This window comes from Ranitomeya variabilis, chromosome 6 (assembly GCF_051348905.1).
Source record: "Ranitomeya variabilis isolate aRanVar5 chromosome 6, aRanVar5.hap1, whole genome shotgun sequence".
Classification (NCBI taxonomy): domain Eukaryota; kingdom Metazoa; phylum Chordata; class Amphibia; order Anura; family Dendrobatidae; genus Ranitomeya; species Ranitomeya variabilis.
Window position 1 is genome coordinate 358,647,813 of NC_135237.1, and position 24,249 is coordinate 358,672,061.

At 43.8% G+C, this 24,249-nt stretch overlaps 1 protein-coding gene across 3 annotated transcripts in view; it reads left to right on the forward strand.

Moving 5' to 3' along the window:
• The first annotated feature begins 2,748 nt into the window (after window positions 1–2,748).
• The window catches only part of CDKAL1 (CDKAL1 threonylcarbamoyladenosine tRNA methylthiotransferase), a 1,052,012-nt gene continuing 1,030,511 nt past the window's right edge, over window positions 2,749–24,249 (forward strand). The window contains exons 1-3 of one of the 3 annotated variants that reach the window (XM_077269963.1): window positions 2,749–2,773; window positions 7,937–7,969; window positions 8,067–8,227. In XM_077269963.1, the coding sequence (XP_077126078.1) occupies window positions 8,070–8,227 (158 nt within the window). In that variant the 5' untranslated portion in view covers window positions 2,749–2,773; window positions 7,937–7,969; window positions 8,067–8,069. Of the gene's footprint in view, window positions 2,896–2,948; window positions 3,042–7,936; window positions 7,970–8,066; window positions 8,228–24,249 lie in introns of those variants that run through there. The other 2 variants (XM_077269960.1, XM_077269961.1) reach the window with 2 other exon arrangements.

Genomic DNA, 24,249 nt, shown 5'->3' on the forward strand with positions numbered 1-24,249 from the left:
GGTATACATGACTTAATTAGTCAGCTTACTTCTCATCACTAACACGCAAAACCTCTGATTTCCCCCCCCTTTTTTTTTCTCTCTTCCCTTCGCCTCCCTCCCTCACTAATCTGAATATGACTAAGTTAAGATTGTTGTATATCAGATACTTGTAATTACGATTATATTATCAAGGATATTATGTACTTCTCTGCCGATTAACCTGTTATATATTTCCCCCTGTGAGGGGATCCTTGATTTTTACGATCTATAAATCTTATGTTAAAAGATATTTTCTGAAATAAAAACCGTTGAAACTAAAATAGTAACAAAAAAATGTCAGCTCAGTGGGCAAAAGATAAGCCATCACCCAGCTCCAGAAAATGACGACACAAGCAAATTTTTTTTTTTTTCCACAAATGTCTGATTTTTTTCACCACTTAAATATAAAAAAAATACATGTTTAGTATCTGCGTAATCATTCGGACCTAGGGAATCATATTGCTGGGTCAGATTTACCACATTGTGAATATGGTAACAAAAAAAACAATTGGGGAATTGCACTTTTTTGCAATTTCGCCACACTTGGATTTTTTCCCCATTTCCCAGTACACTATATGGTAAAATGAATGGTGTTATTCAAAAGTACAACTCGTCCCGCAAAAATAAACAACTCATATTGCTATAGGAATGGAAAAATAGAAAAGCTATGGCTTTGGAAAGGAGGAAAAATTGAAAAGGAAAAAAGCCCAGTCATGATGGGGTTAAAAAATGGGCACTTGTGTAATGATTTTACACAACATTGGTGGTTTTACTCCTTTGACCATCATTCTACTCCTTATCACCTTGCTACTATTCCTCTCCACCTCATTACTAGTCCTCTCCTCAGTACTAGACCTCACCTACTCATTATTAGTCCTCTCCTCATTACTATTCCTCTCCACCTCATAACTAGTCCTCTCATTACTAGTCCTCTCGTCCTCATTATTAGCCCTCTCCACCTCATTATTAGCCCTCTCCACCTCATTACTAGTCCTCTTCACTTCACCTCATTACTACTCCTCTTTTCATTAGTAGTCCACTCCTCATTATTAGTCCTCTCTCCCTCATTACTAATCCTCTTCTCATTACTAGTCCTCTCCACCTCATTACTAATCCTCTTCTCATTACTAGTCCTCTCCACCTCATTACTACTCCTCTCCTCATTACTAGTCCTCTCAACCTAATTACTATTCCTCTCCTTCTCATTACTAGACTTCTTCTCAATCCTCTCCATCTCATTACTAGTCCTCTCCTCCTCATTACTACTCTCATTACTAGTTCTCTCCTCATTACTAGTCCTTGCCTCCTCATTACTAGTTCTCTCCTTTTCATTGCTAGTCCTCTCCTCCTCATTCCTATTCCTCTCATTACTAGTCCTCACCTCCTTATTCCTCTCCACATCATTACTAGTCCTCTCCACCTCATTACAAGTCCTGTCCACCTCATTACAAGTCCTCTCCATATCATTACTACTCCTCTCCTTTTCAATACTACTCCTCTCTTCCTCATTAGTGCTTCTCTCCACCTAATTACTACGCCATCCCTCTTCATTACTAGTCCTCTCCACCTCATTACTACTCCTTCCTTCTCATTACGTCATCTCCCCCTCATTACTACTCCTCTCCTTCACATTACTAGTACTCTCCTCATTACTAGTCCTCTCCACCTCAATAATACTGTCCTTTTCATTACTAGTCCTCTCCTCATTCCTCTCCACCTCATCACTAGTCCTCTCCTCCTCATTACATCTCTCCTCCTCATTACTATGTCTCTTATCCTCATTACTAGTCCTCTCCGCCTCATTACTAGTCCTTTCCTCCTCACTACTAGTCCTCTCCTCATTACTAGTCCTCTTTACCTCATTACTACTCCTCTCCTTCTCATTACTACTCCTCTCCTTATCATCATTACTACTCTTCTCCTCCTCATTGCTTCACCTCTCCTCCTCCTTACTACTCCTCCCAATTATTAGTCCTCTCCACCTCATTAATATTCCAATCCTCATTAGAAGTTCTCTCCTCATTACTAGTCCTCTCCTTCACATTACTAGTACTCTTCTCCTCATTCCTTTTTACTATTCCTCTCCTCCTCATTCCTACTCCTCTCCTCCACATTACCATTTCTCTTCTCCTCATTCATATTTCTCTCATTACTAGTCCTCGCCTCCTCATTCCTCTCCACCTCATTACAAGTCCTTTCCATATCATTACTACTCCTCTCCACCTAATTACTATGCCACTCCTCATTACTAGTCCTCTCCACCTCATCACTCCTCTTCTCATTACTACTCCTTCCTCCTCATTACAAGTCATCTCCTCCTCATTACTACTCATCTCCTTCACATTACTTCTCCTCTCCTTTTCATTACTAGTCCTCTCCTCATTACTAGTCCTCTCTGCCTCTTTGCTAGTCCTCTCCTCATTACTAGTCCTCTCCTCATTACTAGTCCTCTCTGCCTCTTTGCTAGTGCTCCCCACCTCATGACTACGCCGTCTCACATCATTCATCATCACTACTGCTCCTCTTCTATGAGAACGCACTAGTACTGTGACGATAGATACCACCATGTGGTAATAATCTATTTCCCCCCACACAGACACAGTTGCTCTGCACTCGGAGTCGCCGCTCTTGCTTCCTTCCCAAGGTTAATCGCGTATCTATAAACTAATCTTTGTAATCGCCTCACATTTTACGACATTCGCTTTTTGCCTCAGTTTGTCCACAACGGGTCTCCGTACAGCGTGTGTCTGAGGTATGGTCACGTGTGTAAACTTGCATGGTGGGACAGGAGGAAAGTTTCATGTGAGTGCAGCTGTGTGCGCGGTCCGGCTGTTGTGTGATCGCTACATTCGGGCAGAGTCCGCGTGGATCCGGGTGAGTGAGGCCTCGCGGGGCTGCGGCACGGACGTCTCCTCAGCGATCACGTTCTTAGTATGGCCCCTGCTTCCCGCCGTCTATACGGAGGCAGACAAGTCCTGTCTCCCTGACCCGCTGGCACGTAACGAGTACAGTGCTGGCAGGTACCTGACGCGGCGCGTCCCTGTCGGACTGTGGTGCCTGGTGCCCGTAGGTAGATTTGATTCTGGGGTCCCATACTACAAGTATTTGAAAATCCCTGTTCGTGCTACTCATCGGTGCCCGATACCTGTTTGTGCCCTTCAGCGGTGCCCGGTACCTGTTTGTGCCGCTCGGCGGTGCCCGATACCTGTTTGTGCCCTTCAGCGGTGCCCGGTACCTGTTTGTGCCGCTCAGCGGTGCCCGATACCTGTTTGTGCCCTTCAGCGGTGCCCGGTACCTGTTTGTGCCGCTCAGCGGTGCCCGATACCTGTTTGTGCCGCTCAGCGGTGCCCGATACCTGTTTGTGCCGCTCAGCGGTGCCCGATACCTGTTTGTGCCGCTCAGCGGTGCCCGATACCTGTTTGTGCCGCTCAGCGGTGCCCGATACCTGTTTGTGCCGCTCGGCGGTGCCCAATACCTGTTTGTGCCGCTCAGCGGTGCCCGATACCTGTTTGTGCCGCTCGGCGGTGCCCAATACCTGTTTGTGCCGCTCGGCGGTGCCCGATACCTGTTTGTGCCGCTCGGCGGTGCCCGATACCTGTTTGTGCCGCTCGGCGGTGCCCGATACCTGTTTGTGCCGCTCGGCGGTGCCCGATACCTGTTTGTGCCGCTCGGCGGTGCCCGATACCTGTTTGTGCCCTTCAGCTGTGCCCGATACCTGTTTGTGCCCTTCAGCGGCGCCCGATACCTGTTTGTGCCCTTCAGCGGTGCCCGATACCTGTTTGTGCCGCTCAGCGGTGCCCGAAACCTGTTTGTGCCGCTCAGCGGTGCCCGATACCTGTTTGTGCCGCTCAGCGGTGCCCGATACCTGTTTGTGCCCTTCAGCGGTGCCCGATACCTGTTTGTGCCCTTCAGCGGTGCCCGATACCTGTTTGTGCCCTTCGGCGGTGCCCGATACCTGTTTGTGCCCTTCAGCGGTGCCCGATACCTGTTTGTGCCGCTCAGCGGTGCCCGATACCTGTTTGTGCCCTTCGGCGGTGCCCGATACCTGTTTGTGCCCTTCGGCGGTGCCCGATACCTGTTTGTGCTGCTCAGCGGTGCCCGATACCTTTTTGGGTCTGTTTTTCTGACGTAGAGGCTATGTGCACATGTTGTGTATGTGTCTTCACAGCGGTTTTTCGCTGCGAAAACGCATACACAACACAACCCATGTTAAAAATAAAAAAATTAAAAAATCGCAATATTCTCACCTTCCGGCATCCCGCTCAGCATTACCGATGCTCGCGATGCTCCAGGCAGCTGGCGTTCCCAGTAATGCCTTGCGTGCAATGACCTCTGATGACGTAGCGAGACCGTGACATCATCGGGTCATTTCGAAAGGCATTACTGGGAACGCTAGCTGCCGGGAGCATCGCGAGCATCGGTAATGCTGCGCCGGAAGATGAGAAAATTGCGATTTTTTTATTTATTTTTTTTTATTTATTTATTTTTTTATTTATTTTTTTTAATTTTTATTTTTTTAACATTATCTCTTTTTACTATTGATGCTGCATAGGCAGCATCAATATTAAAAAGAGAGAGAGGGAGAGATAATTACCCTGACGGGAAATTCTTCCGCGCATGCTCTGTTTGAAAAGACGGCATCCGTTGCTGGATTCCTGCTTTTCACAATCAGCGACGTATCCTGCCCCCATAGGCTTCCATTATAGCCAATGACGGGCAGCGCAGGATCCGTCGCTGAGCGATTTTCCGACGTGCAGAAAAACGTTCCTCTGTGCTTTGTCCCTGCCCGACGGACAGTAATTTTAAGACGGATCCAGTGCACGACGGATGAAACGTGAGACCATCTGTCACAATCCGTTGCTAATACAAGTCTATGAGAAAAAAACGGATCCTGCGGGCAAAATCGCATGATCCATTTTTTTCACAAAACGACGCATTATGACAGGAGATGAAAGACGGAAGTGTGAAATAGGCCTAAGATGCAGGAGGCTCGTGCGCATCTGCTGTGTGCGCACACCATACCTGTGTGTGAGTTCTTTGGTGAAAACTAGTTATTTCCTATACTTAGGGAAGATAACTTATTTATCACTGGTCTTTTTTTTTTTTTATTGAAGCAACTAATGATTGTGAGGGCAGGGGGAGCAGACGTCAATGTGATTGGTTGAACTTGTGTTATCAGCTGTGTATAGAGTTGTTACTGGTTATTGTAATCCTGCCTCTGATAATGAGTCTACTGAAAACTCTTCTTAAAAGGACTGGAAGTATGCGTATAGAAAAGCTGCAGTGGCCAGTGTCAAAATATTATTTTTAGGGCCCCATTGATAACCTGGTGCCGTACACGAGAAGTGGTTACATACAAAACCAAATGCAGTATAAATGACAGTCAAGAAACTAACACTGCCAGACTGTTTTGGAGAGGGACCCGGCTCCATATTTTTGTGGGCCCCGGGCGAAAAAGTCTGTGGGCCCCTTTAACACATACCACAATTCTTGATGCACACATAAAGCAGAGAATTATAGGTATAGTACAATGCCAAAGATTTCACTTCTTACATTACATGAGTGATGGCAATAGCTCAAAAAACAGACAATATAATCCTCCATACAGTATTATGGGCATCACATAGTGCTCCATAAAAATTATGTGCCCCATATAAAGCTCCATACAGTATAGGAGGGGCCCCATATAATACTCCAGTATATGATGGGCCCCATATAATGCTTCAAACATAAAAAATGAAATGCTCACATCTCCTCGCGGCTACTGCTCTGTTCCGGACTCCTCACCGTCTCCGTCTTCTGGTTCTCTGCATTGACTATTCAGTCAGAAGACATGGAAGACGCCGCAGCTCAGGAACGGGGAGAGGTAAGTATTGCAAGTACCGTGACCCTTAGCAAACGATGGGGAGGACCACTCGCAGGTGCTGGCACCGGTCTCCCATAATGTGCCGGTGCCCACCAGCCTGCCCAGGGCTCTGGCACTTGCCCGTGTGCTGACGCCGGCCCTGACCCTTCCATTACAGGATAGTGAAGGAGACAGTAGATTGGGGGATTGTGACGTCTCCGGTGATGGTGAGTTGGGTTATTGCGATCTGTTGACATTCTTGAAGAGATGCTTTTTCAAGTTTGTTCTGATTGTGGTGAATAATTGGACATGTTGTGGCACAGAATTCCAGAGGCTGGGGGATACTCGGGAGAAGTTGTGGAGGATAGGTGGTGGTCTTAGGCCATGTTCACACAATCCTTTTTTTGATCCTTTTTTTTTCAGGTCCTGATTTGGAAAATCCGCAGTGCAAAACAGCACTGCTGATTTTCCGACTGTTTCTTCTGCGGATTCCTCTGCGGGTTTTCAACAGCACTTTCCTATTGGTGCATGTTGAAAACAGGAGCGGAATCCGCAGAAAGAATAGACATGGTACTTCTTTTTTTCTGCAGGCAAATCCGCGCGGATTTGCCTGGGAAAAAAAGGATAGTGGGCACAGCGGATTTTGTTTTCCATAGGGTAACATTGTACTGTACCCTGCATGGAAAACGTCTGCGGATCCGCAGCTGAAAATCCGCTGCGGATCCGTAGCAAAAAAAGGATCGTGTGAACAAGCCCTTAAGGTACCGTCACATTAAGCGACGCTGCAGCGATACAGACAACGATGCCAATCGCTGCAGCGTCGCTGTTTCGTCGTTGTGTGGTCGCTGGAGAGCGGTCACACAGACAGCTCTCCAGCGACCAACGATGCCGAAGTCCCCGGGTAACCAGGGTAAACATCGGGTTACTAAGCGCAGGGCCGCGCTTAGTAACCCGATATTTACCCTGGTTACCATTATAAATGTAAAAAAAAAACAAAACACATACTCACATTCCGGTGCCTGTCACGTCCCCCGGCGTCCGCTTCCCTGCACTCCTCCTGCATCCTGTGTAAGCGCCGCCGGGAAGCAGAGCGGTGACGTCACCGCTGTGCTCTGCTTTACGGCCGGCCGGCGCTGACACAGTGCAGGGAAGTGGACGCCGGGGGATGCGACAGACACCGGAATGTAAGTATGTAGTTTTTTTTTTTTTAAAACATTTACAATGGTAACCAGGGTAAATATCGGGTTACTAAGCGCGGCCCTGCGCTTAGTAACCTGATGTTTACCCTGGTTACCAGTGAAGACATCGCTGAATCGGCGTCACACACGCCGACTCAGCGATGTCAGCGGGTGATCCAGCGACGAAATAAGGTGCTGGCCTTCTAGCTCCGACCAGTGATGTCACAGCGGGATCCAGATCGCTGCTGCGTGTCAAACACAACAATATCGCTATCCAGGACGCTGCAACATCACGGATCGCTATCGTTATCGTTATTAAGTTGTTCAGTGTGAAGGTACCTTTAGGAGGACTTGAGATTACCTGTGAAAAGATATCAGGAGATCAGTTCAGAGATATATGGAGAAGACAGATTATGGACGGTTATGTACGTCTTTATCAATAGTTTGAACTAGATAAGTTGGGAATTTGGGAGCCAATGAAGGGATTTGCGTAGGAGAGGTAAAATCAAGATTAACTGATCGACCCGTGTAAATGCAGTGGTGCTTATAGCAGAGGGGTTGTCATCCAAAATAACTATGACAATGGGGCTAATTTATTTTTACTATTCTAAAGTAAGAGATTGTCATTAGATGACTTGTAAATCTGCTACTATATAGTCCTCCATATTCATGATTGCTGTATGACCCCACCCCAACCATTGATAGGAAGCTTTCTGCCTATGCACACTGAATCAGAGATGTGGTCATGGTTCTACAAATCTCAGTTTTCAGAGAACTAGTAGATCCTAAGCAGATAAACAGTGATTTTATCAAAACAGCAGCACTCAGCCCAGTAAGTGATACATCTCTGGAATTGGGGTCTATAATTTTTTTTCTTTTCTTTTTTTCTTAGGTTTGACACATTAGCGAAGTTACGTAACTTGAGGTAAGTGCATATGCTCTTCTAATGTGGGAACACAAGGGAAAGTCCATTTCTATGGTACATTTAGCCAGTTTCTGTAGCCTGTTGATATCTTTTTCAGACAATGCCCGCTTCTTGTGACTCGTTAGTGGATGATATTGAAGACATTGTCTCAATCACAGATCCAAAACCCCATGATCGTCAATCAGCAAGGCAAAGCATTGTTCCCAGGGTACGGAAAAGAAATAAAGACAAAGGTCTGGAAGAGCCTCCAAGTGACAGGTTTGTTAAATTTATTTTATGTGGACGTAAATCTGTTCAAGACCCTGTAAAGAGAATTTGTGATTAAGGGATTTTGTGGAGATAGCTCCATGGGCATTTGATCCCAACACTCGGCGACCCCACTCACCACAGATATTTCTTGAAAAAGGCCATGGTGTGCTGAAACGTTGAATCAACTATATCCGTTTCTATTTGAGTCTGATTTATCCTATTTTTGCTTGATCATTAATAAATTCTATTTTTGAGTGCTGAAGTTTGCTTTCTATCTATGAAACATTTTACTTCTGACACCATAGATACAGTGAGCGTCCCATCACCTTTCATAGAAAACTTCGTAACAGTGGCATTGAACACGTGCCGACAGGGGGTGTCATTCCATATGCCCACCAGCACGGGGCGACGACGAGTTGCCATGACAGCCGAAGGTCTGCTGAAGACCTACGTGCTTGTCATCACTATTCAGCCTGTAGCTGGCGTTAATAGGATGCAATGATTTTTGCTATACATAGCAATCTATCAAAGTACACTGTGTGCAGAATTATTAGGCACAACTATTTTCACAATCAACCCAAAAGACGCATAAATATCAAAGCTTAATATTTTTGGAAGTTGGAGTGTTTTTTTTTTTAGATTTGGCTATCTTAGGAGGATATCTGTTTGTGCAGATAACTATTACTGTGCAGAATTATTAGGCAACTTAATAAAAACTAAATATATTCCCATCTCACTTGTTTATTTTCACCAGGTAAACAAATATCACAAAATTTAGAAATAAACATTTCTGGCATGTAAAAACAAAACCCCCAAAAATTAGTGACCAATATAGCCACCTTTCCTTATGATGACACTCAACAGCCTTCCATCCATAGATTCTGTCAGTTGCTTGATCTGTTTACGACCAACATTGCGTGCAGCAGCCACCACAGCCTCTCATACACTGTTCCGAGAGGTGTACTGTTTTCCCTCCCTGTAGATCTCACATTTTATGAGGGACCACAGGTTCTCTATGGGGTTCAGATCAGGTGAACAATGAGGCCATGTCATTATTTTTTCTTCTTTGAGACCTTTACTGGCCAGCCACGCTGTGGAGTAGTTGGAGGCATGTGATGGAGCATTGTCCTGCATGAAAATCATGATACCGACTTCTTCCTGTACCACTGCTTGAAGAAGTTGTCTTCCAGAAACTGGCAGTAGGTCTGGGAGTTGAGCTTCACTCCATCCTCAACCCGAAAAGGTCCCACAAGTTCATCTTTGATGATACCAGCCCATACCAGTACCCCACCTCCACCTTGCTGGTGTCTTAGTTGGAGTGGAGCTCTCTGCCCTTTACTGGCCCATCAAGAGTCACTCTCATTTCATCAGTCCATAAAAGCATTGAAAAGTCAGTCTTAAGATAATTCTTGGCCCAGTCTTGACGTTTTATCTTATGTTCCTTGTTCAAAGGTGGTCGTTTTTCAGCCTTCCTTACCTCGGCCATGTCCCTGAGTATCGCACACCTTGTGGTTTTTGTTACTCCAGTAACATTGGCAAATATGGCAAAACTGGTGGCAAATGGCATCTTGGCAGCTTCACGCTTGATTTCTTCAATTCATGGGCAGTTATTTTGCACCTTTTTTGCCCAACACGCTTCTTGCGACCCTGTTGGCTATTTGCCATAAAACGCTTGATTGTTTGGTGATCGCGCTTCAAAAGTTTGGCAATTTCAAGACTGCTGCATCCCTCTGCAAGACATCTCACAATTTTGGACTTTTCAGAGCCCGTCAAATCTCTCTTCTGACCCATTTTGCCAAGGGGAAAGGAAGTTGCCTAATAATTAAGCACACCTTATATAGGGTTTTGATGTCATTAGACAACACCCCTCCTCATTACAGAGATGCACATCACCTGATTTACTTAATTGGTTGTTGGCTCTCAAGCCTGAACAGCTTGGAGTAGGACAACATGTATAAAAAGTATCATGTGATCAAAATACAACTTGCCTAATAATTCTGCACACAGTGTAGAAGGTAAATTAAACCGATTGGTCAACAGTGTAACAAGAAAAAAATCATTACTCCAGAATTGTTCTTGCCGCCACAACATTGCAATAAGAAGCGATCAAAACACCGTATCTACTCGAAAATGGTATCCGTAAAAACATCAGCTCAGCATGCAAAAAATAAGCAGTCACACAGAACTATAGCCTGAAAATTGAAAGCATTACGGGTCTCAGAAAATGGCAACACAAGTACATTTTTTTTTTTTCATTACATAAAAATACAAAACTGTGTCTGGTATCTATATACTCATACTGGCCTGGAGAATCAAATTGCAAGGTCAGTTTTACCGTATAGCAAACATAGTAAATAGAACACCCCCCCCCAAAAAAAAAAATAAATAAAAATTGTGAAATTGCAATTTTGTTTTTTTACGCAATTTCAACGTACTTGGAGTTTTTTTCCCCACTTTCCAGTGCATCACATGATAGAATGTACATCTCGTCTTGCAAAACACAAGCCCTTGTATGCCTTTGTGGGTAGAAATAAATAAAAAAGTAAGGGCCCTTGGATGAAGTGGAGGGAAAAACTGAAAATCTCCTTGGGGTGTAGGTGGTTAAAGGAATGGTAGCAAGATTACACTTTATCACCAGTGATGAGCGAGTATACTCGTTGTTTGAGTTTTCCAGAGCACGCTCGGGTGTCCTCCCGAGTATTTGTAACTGCTCGGAGATTGTTTTCATCGTGGCAGCTGAATGATTTACAGCTACTAGCCTGCTTGATAACATGTGGGGATTTCCTAGCAACCAGGCAACCCCCACATGTACTCAGCCTGGCTAGTAGCTGTAAATCATTCAGCTGCCACGATGAAAACTCTCCGAGCAGTCATATATACTCGGAGGTCACCCGAGCTTGCTCTGGAAAACCCGAGCAACGAGTATACTCGCTCATCACTATTTATCACCCATTATCGGGCTGTGCTCAGCTTTTTCTTCCAGTCACATAGACTTTGCATGGAGCTGCTCTGCACCAGCACAACTACCTATTTATTGAACCGGAGTGACACCTAACCCTTATTCCATCAGTGATCCACAAATTATCACCTAAGTGATGACTAGTAATCTTAGAACAACCCTTTCATCCCCTTCAGGACTGGCCCATTTTGGGCTTTTAGCGCAAACCATTATTTTTTTCCTTTTTCTCGTCTTATTCAAGGAGCCATAATAATGTTTTTATTTTTTCATTGATGTTGCCATATTACGGCTTGTTTTTTTTGATGTACCGTATGAAATGTTTTTGTCAGTGGAGAAATTAATTTTTTTTCATTTTTACTCACCATGTAAATTGTCTCTTCAGAGAGGAAGAGGACTTGAACTCTAGTACCATCTTTTGGAAGTAGCAATCTTACAAGTCAATATCGACTCTCGACTCTTTAATGAGCCTTGCAATATTACATAGGATAAAAGCCAAACCAGAATCCCAATTTACAGTGTTTTGGTATATTTCCCTTCGTGACTGGGATCTAAGGGGCAAGATTTCTCTTTGTGGAGAGTGACATGACAGGTCTGGCATGCAATTGATAAGACCCAAGTGCAATGCTCCTCTGGGAAAATAAATATGCAAATTGTCTGTTTAGAGAGGAAGAGGACTTGAACTCTAGTGACACCTGTTGGAAGTATCAATTCTAAAAGTCGATATCGAACCTTTAACAAGCCTTGCAATATGGCTTAGTATAAAAGCCAAAGCAGAATCCTAATTTGCAGACACTGTGTTTTGGGGTATTGCCCCTCGCCAGTGCAAAGTATAAGATCTCACCTAGCCAAATCAGATATCATACTTTGTATTGACAAGGGACAATATCGTTTGACAGATCAGGGAAACTCCCAATACGATATGGTGTAAGGCTACTTTCACACTAGCGTCGTGCACTGCACGTCGCTATGCGACGTTGCGGCGCACCGACGCTAGCTGTGAATGCGCCGCACAACGGGGGCAGCGGATGCAGTTTTCCAACGCATCCGCTGCCCCATTGTGAGGTGCGGGGAGGCGGGGGCGGGGTTCCGGCCTCGCATGTGCGGTGGGAAATGCTGAAGACGACGCACCAAAAAACGTTACAAGCAACGTTTTTTGGTGGCGACGGTCCGACGCAACCGTCGCAAGACGGTTGCGACGTGTGGCAATGCGTTGCACTGCGTCGCTAATAAAAGTCTATGAAGGAAAAAAAGCATCCTGCAAGCACTTTTGCAGGATGCGTTTTTTTCTGCAAAACGACACATAGCGACGTGCAGTGCACGACGCTAGTGTGAAAGAGGCCTGACAGGTCACATGCCCAGCTGCCTCACCGTTTGTTTTCTTTGGGGCTGCCGGAAAAAGCCGAGCGTAGCGTAGCGCACATGAGTCCCATAGAAATGAATGGACCAGTGTTCGAGCATGTGTACTGCTGCTCCATTCTAATGAGGGTAAAAGTGCTCTGTTCTGCAGATCAATGCAGGTCCCACCGGTTGTTGATTAATCAACAAGTTATTTTCTATCCTGTCAATAGGTGATAACTTGTTCTACCTGGAAAAACCCTTTTAAGACTAGAATTAATCATACCATATTGTGCAGCAAAATATTGTATGCACTAAGATATACACAGGTATTAAATATGTGACATTTGGATTGAATTAGTGCAATATAGATTATACTTATGAAATTTTGCTACTTAGTGCATAAATTGAACAATTTGTGTATGCTCATCAGCCACTTCAAGGCGTTCCTTTCTCTGGCGAGATCCTAATCTATCAGATATGCCTCTCGCGGTCTAATAGCCTACACATTTAAAAGGCAAGAAGGATCCTGTACTAATTTGATACAACTTTAGGCTGATGATGGGAGTAGTGCCATGGAGGCAGTCACAGCCGTCAAATGAATACTATAAAAGCACAAAAGAAAGACAGATTGGAAGGGGGCTTTACTCTCCCCTCGTTTTGATTTAATAAAACAAATGGCTCATTCAGAACCATCATCAATCTGAAGAGTCTCAATCGCTGGATAAAAAAATATCACACTTCCAAGATGGAGTCTGTGAATACGGCCATAAAACTATTTTCACTGATGTGTTGGGAGAGGAATGGGATGATATTCTGGAATCTCCAACTTAGGCTACGTTCACATTTGCGGTCAGCGCCGCAGCGTCGGGCGCCGCAGCGTCGCCGCATGCGTCATGCGCCCCTATATTTAACATGGGGACGCATGGACATGCGTTGTGCTGCGTTTTGCGCCGCATGGCCGCAAGCGTTGGACGCAAGAAACGCTTCAAGTTGCATTTTTTTTTGCGTCCAACTTTCGGCCAAAAAGGACGCATGCGGCGCAAAACGCAGCGTTTTAGCGTGCGTTTTGCCGTGTTTTTGTTTGCGTTGTGCGCTGCGGCGCCGACGCTGCGGCGCACAACGCAAATGTGAACGTAGCCTAAGGTCTCCCCTTCGATCAACAATAGGATGACTCAGTTATATATTATAGATCAGTCTAAAGGCCCCGTCTCACATAGCGAGATCGCTAGCGAGATCGCTGCTGAGTCACAAGTTTTGTGACGCAACAGCGACCTCAGTAGCGATCTCGCTATGTGTGACACGTACCAGCGATCAGGCCCCTGCTGCGAGATCGCTGGTCGTGTCAGAATGGCCTGGACCTTTTTTTTGGTCGTTGAGGTCCCGCTGACATCGCTGAATCGGTGTGTGTGACACCGATCCAGCGATGTCTTCACTGGTAACCAGGGTAAACATCGGGTTACTAAGCGCAGGGCCGCGCTTAGTAACCCGATGTTTACCCTGGTTACCAGCGTAAATGTAAAAAAAAACAAACACTACATACTCACCATCTGTTGCCCGTCAGGTCCCTTGGCGTCTGCTTCCTGCTCTGACTGAGCCGCCGTAAAGTGAGAGCACAGCAGTGACGTCACCGCTGCGCTCTGCTCTCACTGTACGGCGGCTCAGTCAGAGCGGGAAGCAGACGCCAAGGGACCTGACGGGCAACAGATGGTGAGTATGTACTGTTTGTTTTTTTTTACATTTACGCTGGTAACCAGGGTAAACATCGGGTTACTAAGCGCGGCCCTGCGCTTAGTAACCCGATGTTTACCCTGGTTACCCGGGTGCTGCAGGGGGACTTCGGCATCGTTGAAGACAGTTTCAACGATGCCGAAGTCGTTCCCCTGATCGTTGGTCGCTGGAGAGAGCTGTCTGTGTGACAGCTCCCCAGCGACCACACAGTGACCACACAGCGACGCTGCAGCGATCAGCATCGTTGTCTGTATCGCTGCAGCGTCGCTGTGTGAGACGGGGCCTTTACTTGACCCCGACACGACTCTTTAAAATGGGTCGCCTCCACTCGTCAGATTGCCTAAGGTGTCATACTCGGGATGCAGATTTTATTCACATGATTTGCAAGTGCCCTGTAATTTTTCATTATTGGAAACAGGTAACGACATTACTAACATCCTTATTGTCGATTCCTGTCCCACTTGAGCCATTGACCTGTTTATTCGGAGTGTGGGATGTGGAAACCTGGTATCATTATACTGGGATTTTTCTACGAGAGGTACTTATTATGGCTCGGAAGGTGTTAGCGTTAAGGTGGATGGGTGGTTCTCACCCGTCTCTCAGAGCTTGGGTGGAATTAGTAAACTCGATTATTCCATATGAAAGAACATTGTACCAAAACAGAGGATGCCCAGCTAAATTTGAGAAGATTTGGGGTAGATGGAATTCTTCACATCATACTCTATAGATCACGCTAATCTACAATTTAACACTTATGTAAGCGGTTGGATTTAGGGCTTCGGGGGCATCGCTTAAAGGGCGAGATTTATGTAGAATTTTCTTTGGCGACTTACCTTTGGTAGTTAAAGTAGTTAATGTTCTATAATAGGTAGTTTATAAGTACTAATGATTTGACGTACACAGTTTGCTATTCTTGCATTACTTGGATGTGATGTTGCACTGTAATTATTTGTATTTCCTGTTGTAACTGATACACACATTTGCATTTGTTACTATCGTTTGATTTATTCTGCATTAATAAACAAATTTAAAAATAAAACTATTTTCATCACAATTGTTTTATGGTGGTCGTCGATTTAAAGGATGCTTACTATCACATCCAAATTCATCCAGACCATCAGAAATACTGAAGAGTGGCCCTATACGTACAAGAAGAGATCAAATTCAGAGTCCTTCCGTTCAGGTTGTCAGTAGCTCCGAGGGTCTTCACCAAGTTAATAGCAGAGATAAACAGCCTTTCTACGTATCCAGAACACCAGTCATCGATCCTTACCTAGATGCCTTCGTTATAGTAGGAAGATCAGAGGACTACTGTGCAACACAGTTGAAGTAGGTGACCGTTGTCTTACAAAATCTGGGCTGGATGGTGAACACTCACAAATCAAGGCTAAAACCCATAAGACTACAGACCTTCCTGGGCTTGTTGTGAAATCCGAGCTTCAGACTTATTTTACCCGAGAAAACACAGGAAAAAACAGGCAAAGATGCTTAACTGTCTAGGCCTTGAATCAAATGCACTGTCATGGTGCAGTGGGTTCAAGTAAGGATGGCAACTACACAGATGTGGTAATTCCAATGAGCCAGCCTACACATGGGCCATGTTCACACAGAGAATGCAAAGCATCTGGACTATAGCCTATTAATAACGCCCTGTGGCGGGCTGCCTAGTGCTAAATGTAGTGTAATGCGTCCTGTGTGAACAAAGGCCACAGTCTACAAAGCCATCTGGGCCCAACTACACCCCGAAAAGTAAAAATAAATAAAGTGCACAAAAACATATCAAAATATGTAATATATTAATATTTTATGGCCACAATACATAAGCTGGCAACCCACGTCTGCCCCCAGCCACCCCAGAAAAGGCGCATCTTGTAAGATGCGCCAATTCTGGCACTCAGCCTCTTTTTTCCCACTGCCCTGAGGCGGTGGCATCCTGTCGTCTTCTGCAATGATTGTACAGAAGCTGACAAACAAATTAACGGCTAATCTTCTATCTATATCTGTATGCAATAGATAGTGTTGTGATTCGGTTCATGGGCTCCCCCGGTGGTCTCTTGTGGTACTGGTGTCCTGCAAGCTTTGCCTTCTCAGTTCACCTGTTCCTATCAGGATGTGGGAGTATCCTATTTAACCTTGCTCCTCAGTCATTCTAATGCTGGCCATCAATGTATCCAGAGTGATTCTGTTGCATGTTCCTGCTCCCAGTTTTCTGCTCAGCTAAGTTGGACACTTTAGTCCTTAAGTCTATTTTTGTATGTTTTGTCCAGTTTGCACTTATGTGAATCTCTGCAGCTGGAAGCTCTTGTTGGGCTGAAATTACCACTCCAGTGGCATGAGTTGTCACATGAGTTAAGGTAATTTCAGGATGGTGTTTTGAAGGGTTTTGCAGCTGACCGCGAAGTCCTCTGTTGTATCTTTCTGCTATTTAGTTAGCGGGCCTCTCTGTGCTAAATCTGCTTTCATACTACGTGTGTCTTTTCATCTGCTCTCACCGTTATTATATGTGGGGGGCTGCTATCTCCTGTGGGGACATTCTCTGGAGGCAAGCCAGGACTGTGTTTTCTTCTACCAGGGGTAGTTAGTTCTCCGGCTGGCGCGCGGCATCTAGAGACAACGCAGGAATGCCCCCTGGCTACTTCTAGTGTGGTGTGTAGGTTTAGCATCACGGTCAGCTCTAGTTTCCATCACCCGAGAGCTTGTCCGTTTATTCTATGCTTCTGATGTTTCCTTGCCATTGGAAACCATAACAAGATAGATACTGTATATATACACTGTGTTCCAATTTATTATGCACAAAGAGTTTAGGAGTGATAAGGTTAGATTTTTTTTGTTTGTCATTTAAACTCCTTGATGGTGATGTGTGTCAGGGCTCTTTATATCCCTGAAAGCAATTGCAGACACCTGTGCAAATTAGTTTGGCAGGTGTGTCCAAATAAAGATAAGACTACTTAAGAAGGCTGTTCCACATTATTAAGCAGCCTACATTTTTTGCCAAAATGGGAAAGAAAAAGGATGTGTCGGCTGCTGAGAAGCAACAAATTGTGGAGTATTTAGGTCAAGGCATGACTACAATCAACATTGCCAAGACACTTCATTGTGATCATCGCACAATCAAGAAGTATGTAGCTGATTCCCAGCACACACGTGTGTGTGCTGATAAGGAAAATTGAGGACTCTTTCCAACAGGCAATTGCGTAAGGTTAAAAGAGCAGCTGCAAAAATGCCTTGTCATAGCAGCAGACAAGTTTTTGAAGCTGCTGGTGCCTCCAACGTCCCCAGAACAACAAGATGCAGGGTCCTTCAGAGGTTTGCAGCTGTGCGTAAGCCATCCTGTCGACCACCTCTATCCACTGCACACAAGCAGAAACGGCTCCAGTGGGCCAAACGATACATGAAGACTGACTTCCAAACTGTTTTGTTCACCGATGAGTGCCGTGCAACGCTCGATGGTCCAGATGGATGGAGTGGAGGATGGCTGGTTGATGGACACCCCATGAAAACACGGCTAAGGCACCAACAAGGAGGGGGTGGAGTAATGTTTTTTGGGCTGGAATCATGGGGAGAGAGATTGTCGGCCCCTTTATGATCCCTGAAGGGGTAAAGATGAACTCCATAATCTTTGTGGAGTTTCTAAAACAACACTTCCTGCCATGGTTCAAGAGGAAGAACCGTGCTTTCCGCAGCAAGATCATTTTCATGCATGATAATGCACCGTCTCATGCTGCAAAAAACACATCTGCATCTCTGGCTGCTATGGGCATAAAAGAGGACAAACTTATGGTGTGGCCACCATCTTCCCCTGACCTCAACCCCATTGAGAACCACTGGAGCATCATCAAAAGGAGTGTCTATGATGGCGGGAGGCAGTTCACATCTAAGCAACGGCTCTAGGAGGGTATTCTGTCCACATGCAAAACAATTGAAGCAGAAACCATCCAAAAACTGACAAATTCAATGGACGAGAGAGTTCAGAAGCTTCTTTGGAACAAGGGGTCCTATGTGCAAATGTAACATCACCTAGAATAAAGTTTTCACTTGAAAACTGATTTCATTTTGTAATAAGCTGATAATGCTTATAACTTCACAATCAACCATTTTTTTGTTCAAAATAAAAAAAAAAAAAAGGTTGAAGACTCTGCTGTGCATAATAATCTGGAACATGCATTTCGAGTTTATTTTTTTTTAAAAGATACTGTTTTCATAGGCAGTTTGTTCCAAAACATTGTAATTATACTAGAATAGTAGATGACTGGAAAATAACAATGACTGCAATTCAGATAGGCAATTTGGAGAAAATATGAGGAAATATTATTTGCATAATAATTTAGAACACTGTGTGTGTGTGTGTGTGTGTGTGTGTATATGTATGTATATATATATATATATATATATATATATATATATATATATATATATATATATATATATATATATATATATATATATATATATATATATATATATATATAGTGAAGAATCAACAACAAGTGGAGCACAGTTGTGAAGTTGAAAGACATTGGTTATTTTAAATTTTTATGGAAATTCAAAAACTGAAAAGTGGGGCGTGCAATATTATTCGTCCCCTTTACTTTCAGTGCAGCAAACTCACTCCAGAAGTTAATTGTGGATCTCTGAATGATCCAATGTTGTCCTAAATGCCTGATGATGATAAATATAATCCACGTGTCACGTGTGTAATCCATTCTCCGTATAAATGCACCTGCTCTGTGATAGTCTCACGGTTCTGTTTGAAGCACAGAGAGCATCATGAAGACCAAGGAACACAACAGGCAGGTCCGTGATACTGTTGTGGAGAAGTTTAAAGCCGGATTTGGATACAAAATGATTTCCAAAACCTTAAATATCCGAAGGAGCACTGTGCAAGCGATCATATTGAAATAGGAGTATCATACCACTGCAAATCTACCAAGACCAGGCCGTCCCTCTAAACTTTAATCTCAAACAAGGAGAAGACTGATCAGAGATGCAGCCAGGAGGCCCATGATCACTCTGGATGAACTGCAGAGATCTACAGCTGAGGTGGGACAGTCTGTCCATAGGACAACAATCAGTCGTACACTGCACAAATCTGGCCTTTATGGAAGAGTGGCAAGAAGAAAGCCATTTCTCAAAGATATCCATAAAAAGTGTCGTTCAAAGTTTGCGACAAGCCACGTGGGAGACACACCAAACATGGAAGGTGGTGCTCTGGTCAGATGAAACCAAAATCAAACTTTTTGGCAACAATGTCAAACTATATGTTTGGCGTAAAGGCAACACAGCTCATCACCCTGAACACACCATCCCCACTGTCAAATATCACCATTCTTTTTTTAAATCAGATAATTTTTTTATTAACAGTAGTCAAGTTGACAAACAGACACAATTGTGTCAAAAAGGAGAATGAACATGTTTCCAAAAAGTTTTTGAAACAGTCCCCCAGTCCACCCCCCCTTACTTCCCCCCTCCCTTAACCCCTTTACCCCCAAGGGTGGTTTGCACGTTAATGACCAGGTCAATTTTTACAATTCTGACCACTGTCCCTTTATGAGGTTATAACTCTGGAATGCTACAACGGATCCCGGTGATTCTGACATTTTCTCGTGACATATTGTACTTCATGATAGTGGTAAAATTTCTTTGATTATTACCTGCGTTTATTTGTGAAAAAACGGAAGTTTGGCGAAAATTTTGAAAATTTCACAATTTTCCAACTTTTTTTGCAATTTTTATGCAATTAAATCACAGAGATATGTCACACAAAATACTTAATAAGTAACATTTCCCACATGTCTATTTTACATCAGCACAATTTTGGAACCAAAATTTTTGTCAGGGAGTTATAAGGGTTAAAAGTTGACCAGCAATTTCTCATTTTTACAACACCATTTTTTTTAGGGACCACATCTCATTTGAAGTCGTTTTGAGGGGTCTATGTGATAGAAAATAACCAAGTGTGACACCATTCTAAAAACTCCCCTCAAGGTGCTCAAAACCACATTCAAGAAGTTTATTAACCCTTCAGGTGTTTCACAGGAATTTTTGGAATGTTTAAATAAAAATGAACATTTAACTTTTTTACACAAAAAATTTAATTCAGCTCCAATTTGTTTTATTTTACCAAGGGTAACAGGAGAAAATGGACCCCAAAAGTTGTTGTACAATTTGTCCTGAGTACGCCGATACCCCATATGTGGGGGTAAACCACTGTTTGGGCGCATGGGAGAGCTCGGAAGGGAAGGAGCGCCATTTGACTTTTCAATGCAAAATTGACTGGAATTGAGATGGGACGCCATGTTGCGTTTGGAGAGCCACTGATGTGCCTAAACATTGAAACCCCCCCACAAGTGACACCATTTTGGAAAGTAGACCCCCTAAGGAACTTATCTAGATGTGTTGTGAGAGCTTTGAACCCCCAAGTGTTTCACTACAGTTTATAACGCAGAGCCGTGAAAATAAAAAATATTTTTTTTTCCACAAAAATTATTTTTTTGCCCCCAGTTTTGTATTTTTCCAAGGGTAACAGTTGAAATTAGACCCTAAAAGTTGTTGTCCAATTTGTTTTGAGTACGCTGATACCCCATATGTGGGGGGGAACCATCGTTTGAGCGCATGGCAGAGCTCGGAAGGGAAGGAGCGTCATTTGGAATGCAGACTTAGATGGATTGGTCTGCAGGTGTCACATTGTGTTTGCAGAGTCCCTAATGTACCTAAACAGTAGAAACCCCCCACAAGTGACCCCATATTGAAAACTAGACCCCCCCAAGGAACTTATCTAGATGTGTGTTGAGAACTTTGAGCCCCCAAGTGTTTCACTACAGTTTATAGCGCAGAGCCGTGAAAATAAAAAATCCTTTTTTTTTTCCACAAAAATTATTTTTTAGACCCCAGTTTTGTATTTTCCCAATTGTAACAGGAGAAATTGGACCCCAAAAGTTGTTGTCCAATGTGTCCTGAGTACGCTGATACCCCATATGTTGGGGTAAACCCCTGTTTGGGCGCACGGGAGAGCTCGGAAGGGAAGGAGCACTGTTTTTACTTTTTCAACGCAGAATTGGCTGGAATTGAGATCGGACACCATGTCCCGTTTGGAGAGCCCCTGATGTGCCTAAACAGTACAAACCCCCCAATTCTAACTGAAACCCTAATCCAAACACATCCCTAACCCTAATCTCAACGGTAACCCTAGCCACACCCCTAACCCTAATCCCAACCCTATTCCCGCCCGTAAATGTAATCCAAACCCTAACCCTAACTTTAGCCCCAACCCTAACTGTAGCCTTAACCCTAGCCCTAACCCTAATGGGAAAATGGAAATAAATACATTTTTTTTAATTTTTAAATTTTTCGCTAACTAAGGGGGTGATGAAGGGGAGTTTGATTTACTTTTATAGCAGGTTTTTTAGGGGATTTTTATGATTGGCAGCTGTCACACACTGAAAGATGCTTTTTATTGCAAAACATATTTTTTGCGTTACCACATTTTGAGAGCTATAGTTTTTCCATATTTTGGCCCACAGAGTCATATGAGGTCTTGTTTTTTGCGGACGAGTTTACGTTTTTATTGATAACATTTTCAGGCACGTGACATTTTTTGATCGCTTTTTATTCCGATTTTTGTGAGGCAGAATGACCAAAAACCAGCTATTCATGAATTTCTTTTGGGGGAGGCGTTTATACCGTTCCGCGTTTGGTAAAATGGATAAAGCATTTTTATTCTTCGGGTCAGTACGATTACAGCGATACCTCATTTATATCATTTTTTTATGTTTTGGCGCTTTTATACAATAAAAACTATTTTATAGAAAAAATAATTATTTTTGCATCGTTTTATTCTGAGGACTATAACTTTATTATTTAATTTATTTTTTCTTTGACGCTGTATGGCGGCTCGTTTTTTGCGGGACAAGATGACGTTTTCAGCGGTACCATGGTTATTTATATCCGTGGTTTTGATCGCGTGTTATTCCACTTTTTGTTTGGCGGTATGATAATAAAGCGTTGTTTTTTGCCTCGTTTTTGTTTTTTTCTTACGGTGTTCACTGAAGGGGTTAACTAGTGGGACAGTTTTATAGGTTGGGTCGTTACGGACGCGGCGATACTAAATATGTGTACTTTTATTGTGTTTTTTGTTATTATTTAGATAAAGAAATGTATTTATAGGAACTATATATATATATATATATATATATATATATATATATATATATATATATATATATATATATATATATATATATATATATATATAATTTATTTATTTATTTATTTTTTTTTTTCTTTACACATGTGATAATTTTTTTTTTTAACACTATAACATTGCCCCAGGGGGGGCATCATGTTATAGTGTATCGCTAATCTGACACTGTGCTGTGCAATGTGTCAGATCGGCGATCTGACGTGCACAGCTCCAGGCTTCCCGGCACCTGCTCTGAGCAGGCGCTGTGTAGCCACCTCCGGATGCCGCGGCCATTTTGGATCCGGGCCTGCTGCAGGGAGGAGAAGGTAAGAGACCCTCGGAGCAACGCGATCACATCGCGTTGCTCCGGTGGTCTCAGGGAAGCACGCAGGGAGCCCCCTCCCTGCGCGATGCTTCCCTATACTGCCGGAACACTGCGATCATGTTTGATCGCAGTGTGCCGGGGGTTAATGTGCCGGGGGCGGTCCGTGACCGCTCCTGGCACATAGTGCCGGATGTCAGCTGCGATAGTCAGCTGACACCCAGCCGCGATCGGCTGCGCTCCCCCCGTGAGCGCGGCCGATCGCATATGATGTGCTATCCCGTCGGTGGTCATATGGGCCCACCCCACCTCGATGGGATAGTACGTCACATGTCAAAAAGCGGTTAAAGCCTCTATAAACAAGAATAGGACAATAGCATACATTGGTTACATAATAAAACCACATTCCTTGGAATCAGTTCCTCTCCATCCACGGTTTCCAAAGTGTTTCAAAGGTTTTCACACTTTTCCATTTTTCATAAATACCCTTTTCCATATTAATAACCATATCAGACTGTCTATAAAATTCCTGCAGAGTCGGCGGTACCTCACTTAACCAGTGCCTGGCAATTAGCTTTCACGCAACATACAATAATCTAGCTATGGCCACTTTATGATGATTTGGAACTCTGATCTCTTCCACATATCCCAAAATATATATCACAGGATCTCTTTCAATTGCACAGCCATACGATTTTCCAATTGCTTCCCCCACATCCAACCAGTATGAATTCAGTCTCGTACATTGCCATAACATGTGTAGAATCCCTGCCCCCTCGGACTGGCACCTAGGATACTCGGAGGTCTGTCTCAGCCCTGCCTTATATAGCCTATCTGGAGTTCTATATACTCTGTGAAGTACATATAATTGCGAAAGTCTACCCGGCTCACTTAATGATAATTGGGGAATATGCACCATGATATCCTCCCATTTATCCTCCTCTATCCTTCCCAGGTCTTCCTCCCATTTCTCTTTTGCTTTAATAGGGAATCTATTAAGAAAGGTATATAACAAATCCCTATAAATATCCGAGACTACCCCTTTCGTTCCTCCCGTTGCACAGACATAGTCTACCAGAATATCTCTATAAATTCCCATATCACCTATTTTGCTCTGCGCAAGATAGGCATGTCTCAACGGTCCATATTGAAACCTACAGGTCTCCTGCAACCCGTAACTCTCCTGCAGTGCCTCAAAGGATAACAGTCCTTGTGCGTCCTGAATCTGAGCCATATATTGAATACCCAATGCTTTCCAATTTTTGAATTCCCCCATTTTAATAAATTCAGGTAATATTTCATTGTGCCATATTGGGGAGAGATTTGTTAAAAGACCCACTCCCCTTGTCTTTTTAATGGTCTCCCATACCCTTTGAATCAATGTCAAGGTAGGATAAGCCGTTCCAAACTTCCTGAATCCCCCCGCCTCCAATCCCTGAACCAATGGGTCCCTCCCCACTAACCAGACCAAAATCCGTTGAACCGAGCCAAGTCCATTCACCTCT